Source organism: Ananas comosus, linkage group 17 (assembly GCF_001540865.1).
Source record: "Ananas comosus cultivar F153 linkage group 17, ASM154086v1, whole genome shotgun sequence".
Classification (NCBI taxonomy): Eukaryota; Viridiplantae; Streptophyta; class Magnoliopsida; order Poales; family Bromeliaceae; genus Ananas; species Ananas comosus.
Genome location: NC_033637.1, coordinates 452,515 through 467,486, shown reverse-complemented (window position 1 = coordinate 467,486; position 14,972 = coordinate 452,515). Strand labels below are relative to the sequence as shown.

The following is a 14,972-nucleotide window of genomic DNA, read 5'->3' as shown; positions in this document are numbered from 1 at the left end:
TTCGAATTCAAATTCCTAATATTATTTTTTTTCCAACCAATAATTCTAATTTTTGAATTAATTTAAGTAGTTTAAAAATTATATTTTTTAAAAATATTTATTAGCTTAACAGTAAATTTATATTCTTTTAAAATATTTATGTAGTCTTTACCGGCTTCCAAATTGTTACTTAATGTTATTCTGTTCATTAGTTAAAATCAGATTCTTGATAGAATTTAGGGTCAGGATCATCAACATCAATTGGTTTCAATCTAGTTTTAATCATTGAATTTAAAATTTAATAGTAATATTGAAATTCCTCTAGAAAAATCATAGATTTTAGAAAATCTTCACTCTTTAAGTGTTATTATGCCATTACGTTTTAAACTGTGCGAATAAACTTTAATTATTAAATCTTGGTAGAAATTTAGTTTTTAAATATATATGAAAATTCCTTAATTTAAATTTCACTTTTAAATTTAAATATTTAATTTTTAAAACTTTAATTCAGTCGTATTAGAAATAAAACTATTCTGAAAATTTCATCTATAATTTAATAATGGCATTAATTTGAGAATACACAAAACATTAAAGTAGATTCTTAAGTTAATGCCTAATAATTATCATATAAATTTAGTTAATCACATTAATTTACCTACTTAGTACTAATTAATGTAAATAAATTAGGACCTCAATTAAAATGTTCTTTATATGTATTGTTTTTAATTGACCAAACTCAACTTGGAATAAAATGAATCCTTTACGCCTAGCTAGTATAAAGTTTACATTTTTTACCCTCTAATTAATGAACGGTTAAGATCTTTTTTATTTTTGTGTGGTATAAAAGTAAGCACGAATTCATTTCTTCTAAATACTTAACTTCCGATAGTTTTTTGATATTTTTACCGCTTCTCGATTATACGGTTATGATTTTGGTGGGACATATTTTATGACAAAATTGAAAAATATAAACCAGTTCTTTAAAGGCATATATTTGAAATATTGAGAGCTTTTGTAGGAACAATTATATGCAAAGATTAATTTATGAGGCAGATAGTCATTTGTTATTCCTATATTTGTAGGAAATCTATATGAAATTAATCGTAAAATAATAATGAGCCACGCCAAAAAAAGCCCAACTGGGAACTTTGCCGAGGTCATTGGATGTTTGTACAGTACACAGGCCCAATACGAACAGGCCTCAGGCTGAATAGTTGGTCCCCGATGTTTCGCTCGGCCAGTCAGAAAATACAAGAAGCAAATGTTTGATTGGGCCAGCTTACATTTAGAGTGGCTTCACTCTGAATGTTCAAAATTCTCTGCTCCGTCACTGATTAGTCTCCTTTTGGACGTTTCGTTATTCACACCTAAAACAGAAAATTTTGAGATAATCAACATGAGCAATCCAATGTCCAAATAGGTTCTACAAAACATTTTATTAAATGATTAAAACAATTATACAACCAACATTGCCTGCTAGGACCGCGCCAGGTAATTTTTTCGGCCGAAACGCCTAATTATCTGCAGCGATATGCAATGACGATTCGGAAGAACGCTAGCACATGCGCGAGAGAAAGAACCTTAATATTTGGACGGCCGCATGCCGGCGGAGGACGGAGGCGGAGGCGAGGCGGAAGCGGTGGCAGCGCACGTGGCGGGGCAGTGGAGGTGCCAGCAAGCAGTGGGTATGCAGTGGCAGATCATTCAGGTGGTGTTTTGATAGTTGGAAGCAGTCATCAAGAGGATCACCTCGGGCAGCGGCGGGTGGCGGCGCGGAAAGAACAACGCGCGCATCATACCGGTGGTGACAGGACGCGACCGACGACTTCCCACGGCATGAGAGCACAATGCAGCAGCTACTGGCTGGTTTCTCGCGGCTTCTTGTTGTGGCTTTTTTGCTGCTGTTCTTGCGCTGCTGTGCTGCTGCTGTTCTGAGGTTCTGTAGATTTTAGCCCTTGTCATTACTTGGATATACTAGTGTTTTTTTTTTCTTTTTTCTGTTTTGTAAAATAAGTGGATATATGATCAGTGATGGTTAGAGATGTATACCAATTGTTTCCCGGTTGCGAAACTTGATGGTTTTTGGTTAATCATGTCGTTAGACAGACTTAATATAAACCAAATTTTTTTTGTAATAACTGTATAAATTAAGAATATAATCATAGAAATTAAATAGTACAATAAAATAATTTTTAAGTTCATAATATTGTTTAATATGCTATAAATTCTCAAGTAGGATGTGTGTATTATAAAATTGTTTTATTAAGAAAAACGTATATCCGCTTTGTTTTTTTTTTAAAAAAACTTAGCTAGAAACACCAAAAGCAACTCTAGACTTCAGATTTGAAAGTAACGCAATCAATGCTAGTACATTCTTATAGAAGGTTTAAACTGGATTTTAGGATGCATAATAAAGAATTTGCGGATAGAATCAGTTTCCATTGGTTGGGTTCACATAAATGCGCAATTCAAACACAATTTGCTATACGGACCGTCCTAGCGCAAGTGACAAAGGGTTTGGTGGTTGCGAGGTCCCAAATTCGAATCCTAATTGGTTCACCATTTTCACTAAATTTATTTTTAAATTAAAAGTAAAATAAGTAGATGGTAATGGCTACCTAACTCTCAAAAAAACACACAACTTTGCGTATGATCCGTATCGATGCATCGCGGCATACTCATGGTAATAGTGCGACACAACCAATTTTGACCTAATTAAATAGAGCGACTCTTTAATAGACCTAAGACCAAAGTTTCTTCTAATTTTTTTAGAGAAAAAGTTTTTTACTAATGTTTAAAAGAAACACATTTGATACTCTACTCACATAATGCGAATAGTGGGCAATTCAATGATCCGAAACGCTGATAGAATACTACATCAGGATCTTGGTTCCTTACCAATACAAATCCGATACACTAAATTTATATCCACAAGAGGCGAAAATTTTAAACGCAAGAAGATAATGGCAACTTTAAAAATACTAATAAAATGCGTTTTAAAAAGAAATTACATTAAAAGCGGCCCCTCGTTCGAAACTGAAAGGTAAATGGATCCGTAGCAGCCAATCAGGTTATAATTAGAAAGACTTCGAGTTCATGCCCAAATCTTGTCTTTTGCCCAAAAACCCTCAGCTTCCCACAATATTTATACTCTCCCCCCCCCCCCCCCCCCCCCACGCACGCGCTCATAGCTCATATATACTTCAGCAGCCCAAAAGAGCAGAGAGAGAGAGAGAAGAGAGACATGAGTTCGTCCGAAGCCTTTTTCATGGGGCGTAGTTGTTCGGTGTGGTTGCCCCTTCTTGCGTGGGGCCCACCAATGGCTTTGTTGCCACGTGGCTGAGGCCACCAGCTCCGATTACTAGGCATCATCCCCGACCCTCGTGCCGGCCGCTCGGCCGCGGCCGGAAAGCGCTGCGATCCTCCTCCGTTATCGGATGCGGCGGCGTCTCTGCTGCGCCGCGCCTCCGTTTGCGAATGTAGCTTTCTCTGACTTGTTATGATCATTGCCGCTAACCAGAGACTAGAGAGCGTTTCGCTGCTGATCTAATTAATTATTCATCTCTATAATGGTCTTGTGCAGTTGCGCGCATCATCTGCTTTGATGGTGCAATTATATATACTTATACTATTAGAGGGCGTATTTCTTTTTGGGTTAAGTATCTTAGCGTCTCTGGATCGAATGACTATATGTTTTATTAACTGAATGTACAAAAAGCTTTTGTGTGTTTTGTTTATAATTCGTATGGTCGATGAGTGAGCATAATCCGATGATTTTAGTTTCTTTGTGAGTCGACTCCTTTCAAACAGATTAAAAAATAGATAATGAAAAAATGGAAGAGGCAATAATCTAATTCAATATGAAAATTAGCCATGTTAATTCGTTGCGCATTAGAAATAAGCCAGCCCAAGAAAACCACCAAAGCGATTATTGGGCCGAGTTTCGGCACAAAGCCAAACGCACCCTCTTGCATTTCAATGTGCAGCTGATGTAGCCCCTCTCCGCTACTTTTGATGCGGTTGGTTAGTTAACTACCCTCCGCGTGCAATATAGCCTTCAACATGTTTGTAAACAACAGTGTTTTTTTTTTTCCTTCCTTTCGTTTTCTCTTTAAATTTCTTAATTTCTTTTTTCTATCATCTCCATATTCCGCATGGCTTTTACAACAAAGATGCACATTATAACAGCTAAAATCTAAATATAATACCAAAAAAGCTAGAGTTCATGCAACTGCTTTCTTTAGGTTCGAAACGTGTTAATAAGCTATAAATGAACTTGATGTCATAGTGTTTACTCACGCAATTGTCTACCGAGCGAATCAGGCTTCTCATAGCCAGTGAGCAATGAATTTGTGGATTTAAATGGGTCGAATCAGTAAATAAAGTTAAGTAAGCGATATATATTTTGTAAGCTTTATACATTAAACATTCTTCATAAGCTTTAGAATTAATTTTTGTACTTCCTTATGGTCTCAACGGTTGTGTCATAATGATCCCGCCCTCTTTTGAAATTCAATTGTATGCCCTCGGTTTTCAATGGACTTTAGCTGCAGCAATAGCCCGTGCTTATGTATTTAACTATTTGTACTACAACGCAGATTCTTTCTCTCAAAGAGAGGAAAAGGTGGGCTTTGCTCTTCAGCCCACTCACCATTGCCATGGCAAAACAAAAAAATGCTTTTTTCTAATTTTAATTTTAAAAAACCCTCACACCCCTATGTGGACATTTGATCTCTAGAGAAGTTTATATCCAATTAGTGCATTGACAAAAACCAAGAAAAAAAATAAAAAGTTAATTTGGATGCATACTTACTAGACGGTCAATCCTTTGAGACCCTCACATTGGAGATGCCTTAGAAAGACAAGGAAAGAAAAATGTGGGGATATTTAAATTGTTTCAGAATGTGGGTTATGGATAACGGAATCACAAGTCAGAGCAAAAGTTGCTGAGCTGATCCTAATGTGTTAGCATTGGTTCGGATAAGGACGTAGAGTTAAAGCAACATTGCTCAGCGTGGTCCTCAGATGGAACGGCTACTCAGGATCCCCAATTTGTCTCCATTCATCAAACTTTTAGCCTTTACACCAAACCAAACAAGTTTGTATACCCATCCATGTAAAGCTTGCCATGGAATGCGAGAATGTTATAGAATATTCAATGGAAGGAAGTTAAGAAACCCACCGACACACATTTGCTTAGAACGCTTTGTTCAATGTTCGTTTTTGCTGGCTGTTTAAGAAAACATGCGCGAGTCCAAGATGGAACACTATATATGATAAGCGCAACTTCTGAAAAAAATGCCACCTCATTTGTCTCTGCTACTTAACAGAATTTAATTGAGGAGTACACTATTACTGTTATGGTTTCTAATAGTTTTTTTTATGTTAGACCATTTTCGTTATCGAAGTACTGAGGATAAGTGAAATTTACAACTTAGATAGTTTAGAATCGGAACTGAAATCAACTCTGGTTAAAACGAACGGAATCGAGATTACTTATCTTACCTAACTTGTTGGGATCCGATTCTTACATGTGAGTTCAACAAAGGGAATAGACGACCGGGAGAATCATTACCTGGTAGTGTTACACAAAGGAATCAAGGACAAAGAATCGTTAGCACTCTTTACCATAATCTATCAATGGTATTGACCAGAGGAATTAGCCTACGGAAAGGAGGAAGAAAGAAGAAATTTTTGTATATTACAATGAATTTTAGATATTCTTCTCTACACAATAGAAGAGCAATTACCTAGAAGCTGGAGGCAACTTTTGAAATCCAACTTATGCCATATTTTTCCGGACAAATCGGAAAGGATAAAAAACAATAGGGATGGAGTTAAAAAATATGAAATTCAACATACTCCGCCTATCCACGGCCGCTCATCCTTAATCCCAGAATTTTTCGCTCGATTCCTGATGTGATCGAATCCATATCGAGTCGAAACCCAAACATTTGAATTGAAACCCAATCAAATATGGAACACACTACATGGCATCAATTCTTAATAAAAATAAGTGATTGTTTCAATATCTGCAGTTAAAATAAAACAAAATGCATAAATTTAATTGATGTGTTAGATCTTGTATCGCCTCCGAACTCATTGACCCATCACTTTACCTACAAGCACGCAGAGAATTGTACCTTGCACAGGAATGCTCTCATCTCTCCAGCAAGCCTAACGCAAAGGCCCTTCCAGAATTTAAAACTTTTTAATGGTACCAAAGTCTAATCTTCGTCTCATTTTAAAGTCCATATTAGGCCCACACAGCTTGGCCCTAACAACTGATCTTACCAACGTAAGTATCATAAGAAAGACATGCCATGCGTGTTACTTGTAATCTTATAATGAAGTACCATACCAGATCATGTACACCAAAATTACCAAGTTTTGTATATAAATTATGAAACCTACATTTTTACTACATGCGTTTTATCTCTAGTTACATTCCTCAAGTGATGAAATTATGGTTTTCATTATCCTCTCTTAAATTAAAGTGTAATTCGCACATTATATCATTTCCTTATCTCCACATTAGTCCATACTTGCTCAATTCTATTCAATGCATAATCTAACAATCAGAGAAGCAGTACACTAATAACAGGTTTCTCCTAAACTGAAAACAGAACCAAAAACTCAATCTATATGTAATTGTCTTTTTAGCACTAATTATTATATGCCTGATAATAAATAAATCTATTAATGGAGCTCTCCATGACGCGTGTGACACCACCAAAGCACCAACATTTGACTCAGGACAGAACAATCCATCAAACTATAGAGCTAGAATGAGCTATTTAACTCGAGTAATCTCTCTACTAAAGATTAGGCTTAGCTGGATTTGGAATAAAAATATTTATTAATAAAGTTATTTGATATACCAGTTCATTATTTTTTTTGGTATGATGGAAAGTTAAAAGTTTAAATTTGTACGATTTAAAAAGATTTTGAATTTATAATGTAATAAATAACAACCTAAATATACAAGATATAATTTATATTATTTTGACAAAAGTATACATTTAAAGGCTTAATAAAAATATCTATCATGATATTTCATCACATGTTCTGCAAAGGAAAAAATGTACATTCAAATAAAACCGACAATAGTGTACCTCAACAATTTTTTTTTTTCCGCCATCTTACTTGAAAGCCTCTCTGTTTATTTTATTCTTGTTTGTAGTCTTAATTTATATTTTAATGAATGAAACCGTATAGCATGTTTATTTTTATTTCAAAAAAAAGTAATTATTAAATTTGTTTACATCTCTCTCTCTTCTAACCCACATATACAAGTTATCTTAATTAAAATTCAACACACAGCACCACAAAAGGGCGGTAGAGAGAGAGAGAGACGAGAGTAGGAGAGAGAGAGAGAGTCCCTCATTCGAAGCCTTCGTTTACCTTCCGATTCCAGTGCCCACTTCAAAATTCCAAAGGCACCCACCCACGGTACCCAACTGGTAAAGGAGAGAAATAAAGAAGCGGGAAAAAAAAAATGTGTTATATTATTTGCTAAAAAAAGATAATGATTCCCACGTTACAATCCAACTCCGAAAACTCCTTCCTTCAACAACTTCCACCCCAATCCTTCCAATCTCCTCGTCCTCGCTCAGCCAAATCCAAAACAAGCAAAAGAATTAAGAAGGACAGACCCCCCACACATGTTCACAAAAAATCCATTTTCCCGTTTCCCTTAAAATGATCCCAATTTTCTTTTTTTCCTTTCTTCCATCCGTATATTTGCCCAACCCACACCCCAATCTCGTCCCTCCACTATACGCATAAACCAGCATGACCGAGAGTGCTAGGTCCCCTCCTCAGCTCCCTTCCTTCTCCAAAGCCCGTTTCGCTTTCCCTGCAACCTCTAATGATTATGGTGCTCAGACCCATTTAAGGAATGGGGTTTAGGGGAGGGGCCCAAGTAGGAGAGGAAGACTGAGAGAGAGGAGGAGGAGAGGTAGTAGTAGAGGAGAGACAGAGGAAGAAGAGAGAAAGAAGAAGAAGAAAAAGAAAGAGAGGAGGAGGAGGAGCGAGGAGAGACAAGATGAGGACAGTTTATCGTGTTGCGCGCTTCCTGTTACGCTGCTGAAAGTCGCTGCTGGGTGCAGAACGGAAGGGAGGGGCAGCTCCGTTACGATGGAGATCGGAGTGGCCCCACGGATGTCCGATCACGTAGGCGCACAGTCACCTTCGACCGCTTCATGGACTTCCTCGGCCTCCCCGTCGATGCGAGCCCCGAGGTCCCCGTAGAGCCCCAGAGCGCTCAGCGTTTTCTACTTCTTCTTCTTTCCTCTCCTCCCTCCTCCTCCATCTTCTTTTTTCTTTTTTTCCCCTTTTTAGGATAGCTTAAAATGCAGGCTTTTCCATCAGATTTGGGTTTTTTTATTACAACAAGATTAGAATGTCAACGATTTATTAAGAAAATCTGATTTTTTCGATGATCCTGATCTTTGAATTTGAAAGTGCGGATAGAGTGAAGAGATGTTTTTTTTTGCGGGGGTGACCAGGCTTTAATGTTTCTATCAGGTTGAGTTAGATTGTTTTCTGGGAAGAGAAAGAAGAGGAAGGTTCCGATTTTGGTAATGAGATCTCTTTGAAGATTCACGATGGATCCCCCTTTACCACGTCAAGCAGTAACAATCATAAATGGTGTTTTCAATTTAGATGCATTGCTGTTCTTCAGCTCTAAGTCCACCACTTTCATATCATTTCTCTTCTCTCGCTATTTAAAACATGCCTGTACTTGGAGGGGTCACATTATTTTTTTTACCTTTTTCTATAATAGGCTGAGCTTTTTATCACACAAATGACAGAACGCACCACTATAATTTCAGTCTTGAAAGTTGTTCTCAGCACTGCAATTACACATGTACTTGTTTTCGTCCTCAATTTCTGCGGCAACGAGAACACAAAGCCATATCGGCTTAATTTTCTTCCGAATGTTTCATCATCTTCTTTGTGTTTTCTTTCTTAGCCGATTTTCTTTGTGTTGTTCTCTGTCTAAGACTAGACTCTTTCCAAATCCATGCATCTGACCCCACTTTTCTAATCAATCTACTTGATTAATCCTCTGCAAGTTATCGTTTGTAAAGGGATTCTCTTTCGCAAGTCCAGTGGGAATGTTGTGCTTGGCGGCCGGTTCTCGGTTTTAGTTTTTAGTTTATTTTAGATTTTTTTCTTTTTATTATTTGAATAACTTGGTCTTGCTACTTGTATGCTCACGCAAACGCAACAGAGTGTAGGAATCAAGATTGGATTCTATGTTCAAGAAGAGCGACTTAAGGAAAGCAATTGTTTCTCTGTTTAAGTTTAATAATGCCCTTTTGCGGTATTTAGGATTTATGATGTCAAGATCTTTGGTTGGATTTGTGCGTTGGTTGTACAAAAACTCAGCGGCATTAACATAAGTCCATGGTTCGTTGGGATTGGACAATGTTTCAAGAGTTAGGTAGGATGACTGATGTGGAGATTAGGGTGTCATAATGAAATCTTAATGTTCATTTACGTGTTCATCATATGAATGTGATGTCCACTTTTCTTCTATTCAGGTGCTATCTTTTCTGATGATTGTGATAATTTGATGCAATGTGATCTTGCCAGATTCTATACAAACCAGGATGCTAGAGTAATAATCCAGAGTCGATTCCTGTTCCATCTACAGAGGTTTTACATCTCTGATTTTTTTTTAAAAAATCCTCCTCCACAATCACAGGAACAAGCTCACTGCAGCCACTTTCTTTGTCTGTCTATGCTATTCTGGAACTGAGAGGTTCATTTCTGAGATATCAAGGAGTTCTAAGATTCGTGCAACAAATAGTGTTAACTTTTAACAACCAACCTTGCATGGGTTCATACCAATGTGATATATTTGTCAACTGTGGGTTCCTTCCTTTAATCTACTTCTTTTCGATTTTTTGTGCAGTGCAAACGTATTGGTGTTTCCCGTATCATGCATCTCTTTCTTTTGGAATCTAGTTTTTAAATCATTGAATTTAAAATTTAAATAGTAATATGAAATTCCTCTAGAGAAATCTAGTTGTAGAAATCTTACTCTTTAAGTTTTTTATGCATTACGTTTTAAACTGGTGCGAATAAACTGTATTTTAAATCTTGGTAGAAATTTAGTTTTTAAATAGTAATATGAAATTCCTCTAATTTAAATTTCACTTTTAAATTTTAAATATTTAATTTTTAAAATTTAAATTCATCGTATTTAGAAATAAAACTATTTCTAAAATTTCTATAATTTAAATTAATGCATAATTTGAGAAACACTAAAACATTTAAAGTAGATTCTTAAGTTAATGCCTAATAATTTCATAAATTTGGTTAATCAATTAATTTCCTAAATTAGTACTAATTAATGTATAAATTTAGGACCTCAATTAAAAGTTTCTTTAAATATTGTATTATTTAATTACCAAACTAACCTTGAATAAAATAATCCTTTTACCTGCTAAGTATTAAAGTTACATTTTTACCCTCTATTAATGAACGGTTAAGATCTTTTTTATTTTTTTTTAAAAAAGTACCGAATCATTTCTCTAAATACTTAACTCCGATTAGTTTTTGATATTTTTACGCTTCTCGTATTATACGGTTATGATTTTTGGTGGGACATATTTATTATGACAAAATTGAAAAAAATAAACAGTTCTTTAGAAGGATATATTTGAAAATATGAGAGCTTTTGTAGGAACAATATATGAAAGATTAATTTTGTAGAGATACATTTGTTATTCACTATATTTGTAGGAATCTATATGAAATTAATCGTAAATAATAATGAGCACGAAAAAAAAGCCCAACTGGGGAATTTGCGAGGTCCATTGGATTGTTGTACAGTACACAGGCCCAATCGTAACAGGCCTCAGGCTGAAGTTTGGTCCGATGTTTCGTCGGCCAGTCAGAATCCAAGAAGCCAATGTTTTATTGGGCCAGGCTACATTTAGAGTGGCTTCATCTGAATTTCAAAATTCTCTGTCGTAACTTGATTAGTCTCCTTTTGGACCGTTTCGTTTTCAACCTAAAACAGAAAATTTTGAGTAATCAACATGAGCAATCCAATGTCCAAATAGGTTCTACAAAAATTTATTAAATGATTAAAAGCAATTATACAACCAACATTGCTGTAGTGACCGGCCAGTATTTTTCGCCAACTGCCTATTATCTGCAGCAGATATGCAAGACGATTCGGGAAGAAACGTAGCACATGCCGAGAGAAGAACCTTAATATTTGGAGGCCGCACCGGCGGAGGCGGAGGCGGAGGCGGAGGCGGTGGCAGCGCACGTGGCGGGGGCAGTGGAGGTGGCAGCAGCAGTGGCGGTAGCAGTGGCAGATCATTCGGTGGTGGTTTTGGTAGTGGAAGCAGCTCAAGAGGATCACCTCGTGGCAGCGGCGGTGGCGGCGGGGGAAGAACACGCGGCGGCATCATACCGGTGGTGACAGGAGCGACCGACGACTCCCACGGGCATCGAGAGCACAATGCAGCAGCTACTGCTGGTTCTCGCGGCTGCTTTGTTGTGGCTTTTTTCTGCTGCTTTCTTGCTGCTGCTGCTGCTGCTGTTCTGAGGTTTCTGTAGGATTTAGCCTGTCATTACTTGGATATACTAGTGTTTCTTTTTTTCTTTTTTTGGTTTTGTAAATAAGTGGATATATGATCAGTTTTGATAGGTTAGAGATGTATACCATTGTTTCCTTTGTTGGGAAACTTGATGGTTTTGGTTAATGCATGGGTTAACAAGCTATATATAAACCAAATTTTTTATAATAAACTGATTAAATTAAATATATCATAGAATTAAATAGTACAATAAAATAATTTTTGAAGTTCATATATTTGTTTTAAATATGCTATAATCTAAGTAGGAGGTGTGTATATAAATTTTTTTTAAGAAAAAACGTATTATCCGCTTTGTTTTTTTTTAAAAAAATAAACTTAGCTAAAAACATAAAGCAACTTAGACTTCAGATTTGAAAGTACCAACCAATGCTAGGTACTATTCTTATAGAAGTGTTCAAATCTGATTTTTAGGATGCAAATAAGAGAATTTGCGGATTTTTTTTTTTTTTTGAGAAAAAGGTAGCACGCTACCTGCTTCATTCACTAAGAACAATGAACTAAGCGTACAAGATGGAAGCAGCTTAGACTTCCTTTAGAAAGAACTTAGGGGAGTTACATAAAAGGGAATAAAGAGACAAAACAAAGACGAGAAGGGAGTCAGGGGGAGAGAGGGGGAAGACAGTAAATGGCAACGTTGCACGATTTATAGGAGCGAGATCCAGGAGTCGGACAGCGATGATCCTCTATCCAAGGCTCTAACAACGTTCGGTAGAGTTGAAGAGAAGACAAAGCTGTTTTGCTCGGTTCAGACAACCCACCAGGTTGCCGCTAGCTTGGTTAATCCTTTAGCTCTTGCGATGGCATCCGGGATAAGAGATAGAGAACTTGCGGATTAGAATCAGTTTCCATTGGTGGGGTTCACAAAATGGGCGAATCAACACAATTTGCTATGACCGACCGTCCCTAGCGCAAGTGACAAAGAGTTTGGTGGTTGGTACTCGAGGTCCCAAATTCGAATCCTAATTGGTTCACATTTTCAACTAAATTTATTTCTAAATAAAATAAAATAAGTAGATAGTATGCTAAAACAATTTGCGATGATCAGTACGTGCCGTATCGATAGCATGCGGGCATATCTCATGGTAATAGTGCGACACAACAATTTTGACTAATTAAATAAGGCGACCTCTTTAAATAGAGCCTAAGAACCAAAGTTTTCTTCTAATTTTTTTGAGAGAAAAGTTTTCTTCTAATTTTAAAAGAACACATTTTACTTCTACTCACATAATGCCGAAATTGTGGGCAAGTTCAATGATCCGAAGACGCTGAAGAATACTACATCAGGATCTTGGTTCCTTATCAATAGCAAATCCTAGCACTAAATTTTATTATCACAAGGGCGAAAATTTTAAAAGCAAGAAGATAAGGCAACTTTAAATGTATAATAAATTCGTTTTAAAAGAAAATTACATTAAAAGCGGGCCCTCGTTCGAAACTGGAAAGGCGTAAACTGAGAATCCGTACAGCCAATCAGGTTCTAATTAGAAGATCTTCGAGTTCATGCCCAAATCTTTCTTTTGCCAAAAAGACCCTCAGCTTCCCACTATTTATACTCTCCACCCCCCCCACGCACCGCTCATAGGCTCATATATACTTCAGCAGCCCAAAAGAGAGAGAGAGAGAGAGAGAGAGGGAGAGAGAGAGAGAGAGAGATGGGTTCGTCGAAGCCTTTCATGGTGGCCGTAGTGTTGGTGTTGGCCCTTCTCGTGGTGGGCCCACCAATGGCTGCTTGCCACGTGGCTGAGGCCCCAGCTCCGAATTACAGCGTCATCATCCCCGACCTCGTGCCGGCGCCGGCGCCGGCGCCGGAAAGCGCTGCGTCCTCCTCCGTTATCGGATGCGGCGGCGTCTTCATGCTCGCCGCCGCCTCCGTTGCGATGCTGCTTCTCTGAGTTGTTATGATTCATGCCGCATAACCAGAGACTAGAGAGCGTTCGCTGTGATCTTAATTAATTATTCATCTCTATATGGTCTGTGTGCAGTTGCGCGCTCTCTGCTTTGATGGTGCAATTATTATATTATACTTATTAGAGGGCGTTTTCTTTTGGGTTGAAGTATCGTGTGTCTCTGGATGATACTATAGTTATTATTATATAATGTTACAAAGCTTGTGTGTTTTTGTTATACATTCGTATGGTCGATGAGTAGCATAATCCGATGATTTTAGTTTCTTTTGGAAGTCGACCTCCTTTTCAAAAAGATGATTAAAAAATAGAAATGAAAAATGGAAGAGGCAATAATCTATTCAATATGAAATTAGCCAGTTTAATTGTTGCATTAGAATAAGCCCAGCCCAAGTACAACCCAAAGCGATTATTGGGCCGAGATTCGGCCCAAAAGCCAAACGCACCCTCTTGCATTCAATTTGAAGCTGATTAGCCTCTCCGTACTTCATGCGGTGGTTAGTTAACTAACCCCTCCGCGTGCAATAATAGCCTTCAGCATGTTTTGTAACAACAGTGTTTTTTCTCTTTTTCTCTTTAATCTTATTTTTCTATCATCTCCATATCCGCATGCTTTACAACAAAGATGCACTATAACAGCTAATCTAATATCATCCAAAAAAGCTAGAGCTTCATATGCACTGCTTTCTTTAGGATTCGAAACGTGTAATAAACTATATAATGGTACTTATGGTCATAGTGTTACTCACGCATTTCTACCGGAGGAAATGCAGGCTTCTCATGCCCAGTGACAATGAAATTTGTGGATTTAAATGGGTCGGATCAGTAAATAAAGTTAAGAACGATAATTTATAGCTTTTATACATTCAAACATTCTTTCATAAGCTTTAGAAATTAATTTTTGTACTTCCATTATGTCTCAACGGTTGTGTCAGTAATTATCCCGCCCTCTTTTGAATTCAAATTGATGCCCTCGTTTTCAATGGACTGTTAGCTGCAGCAATACCTCTGCTTTATGTTATTTAAACTTTTTGTACTACCAAANGAGAGAGAGAGAGAGATGGGTTCGTCGAAGCCTTTCATGGTGGCCGTAGTGTTGGTGTTGGCCCTTCTCGTGGTGGGCCCACCAATGGCTGCTTGCCACGTGGCTGAGGCCCCAGCTCCGAATTACAGCGTCATCATCCCGGACCTCGTGCCGGCGCCGGCGCCGGCGCCGGAAAGCGCTGCGTCCTCCTCCGTTATCGGATTCGGCGGCGTCTTCACGCTCGCCGCCGCCTCCGTTGCGATGCTGCTTCTCTGAGTTGTTATGATTCATGCCGCATAACCAGAGACTAGAGAGCGTTCGCTGTGATCTTAATTAATTATTCATCTCTATATGGTCTGTGTGCAGTTGCGCGCTCTCTGCTTTGATGGTGCAATTATTATATTATACTTATTAGAGGGCGTTTTCTTTTGGGTTGAA

General features: G+C 37.6%; 1 protein-coding gene across 2 annotated transcripts in view; it reads left to right on the top strand.

The window, feature by feature from the left end:
• The window catches only part of LOC109723540 (glycine-rich protein 5-like), a 16,442-nt gene extending 4,729 nt beyond the window's left edge, over nucleotides 1–11,713 (top strand). The window contains exon 2 of one of the 2 annotated variants that reach the window (XM_020251956.1): nucleotides 11,162–11,713. In XM_020251956.1, coding sequence (XP_020107545.1) covers nucleotides 11,162–11,565 — 404 coding nt within the window. In that variant the 3' untranslated portion in view covers nucleotides 11,566–11,713. Of the gene's footprint in view, nucleotides 1–11,158 lie in introns of both variants that reach the window. The other variant, XM_020251954.1, reaches the window with a different exon arrangement.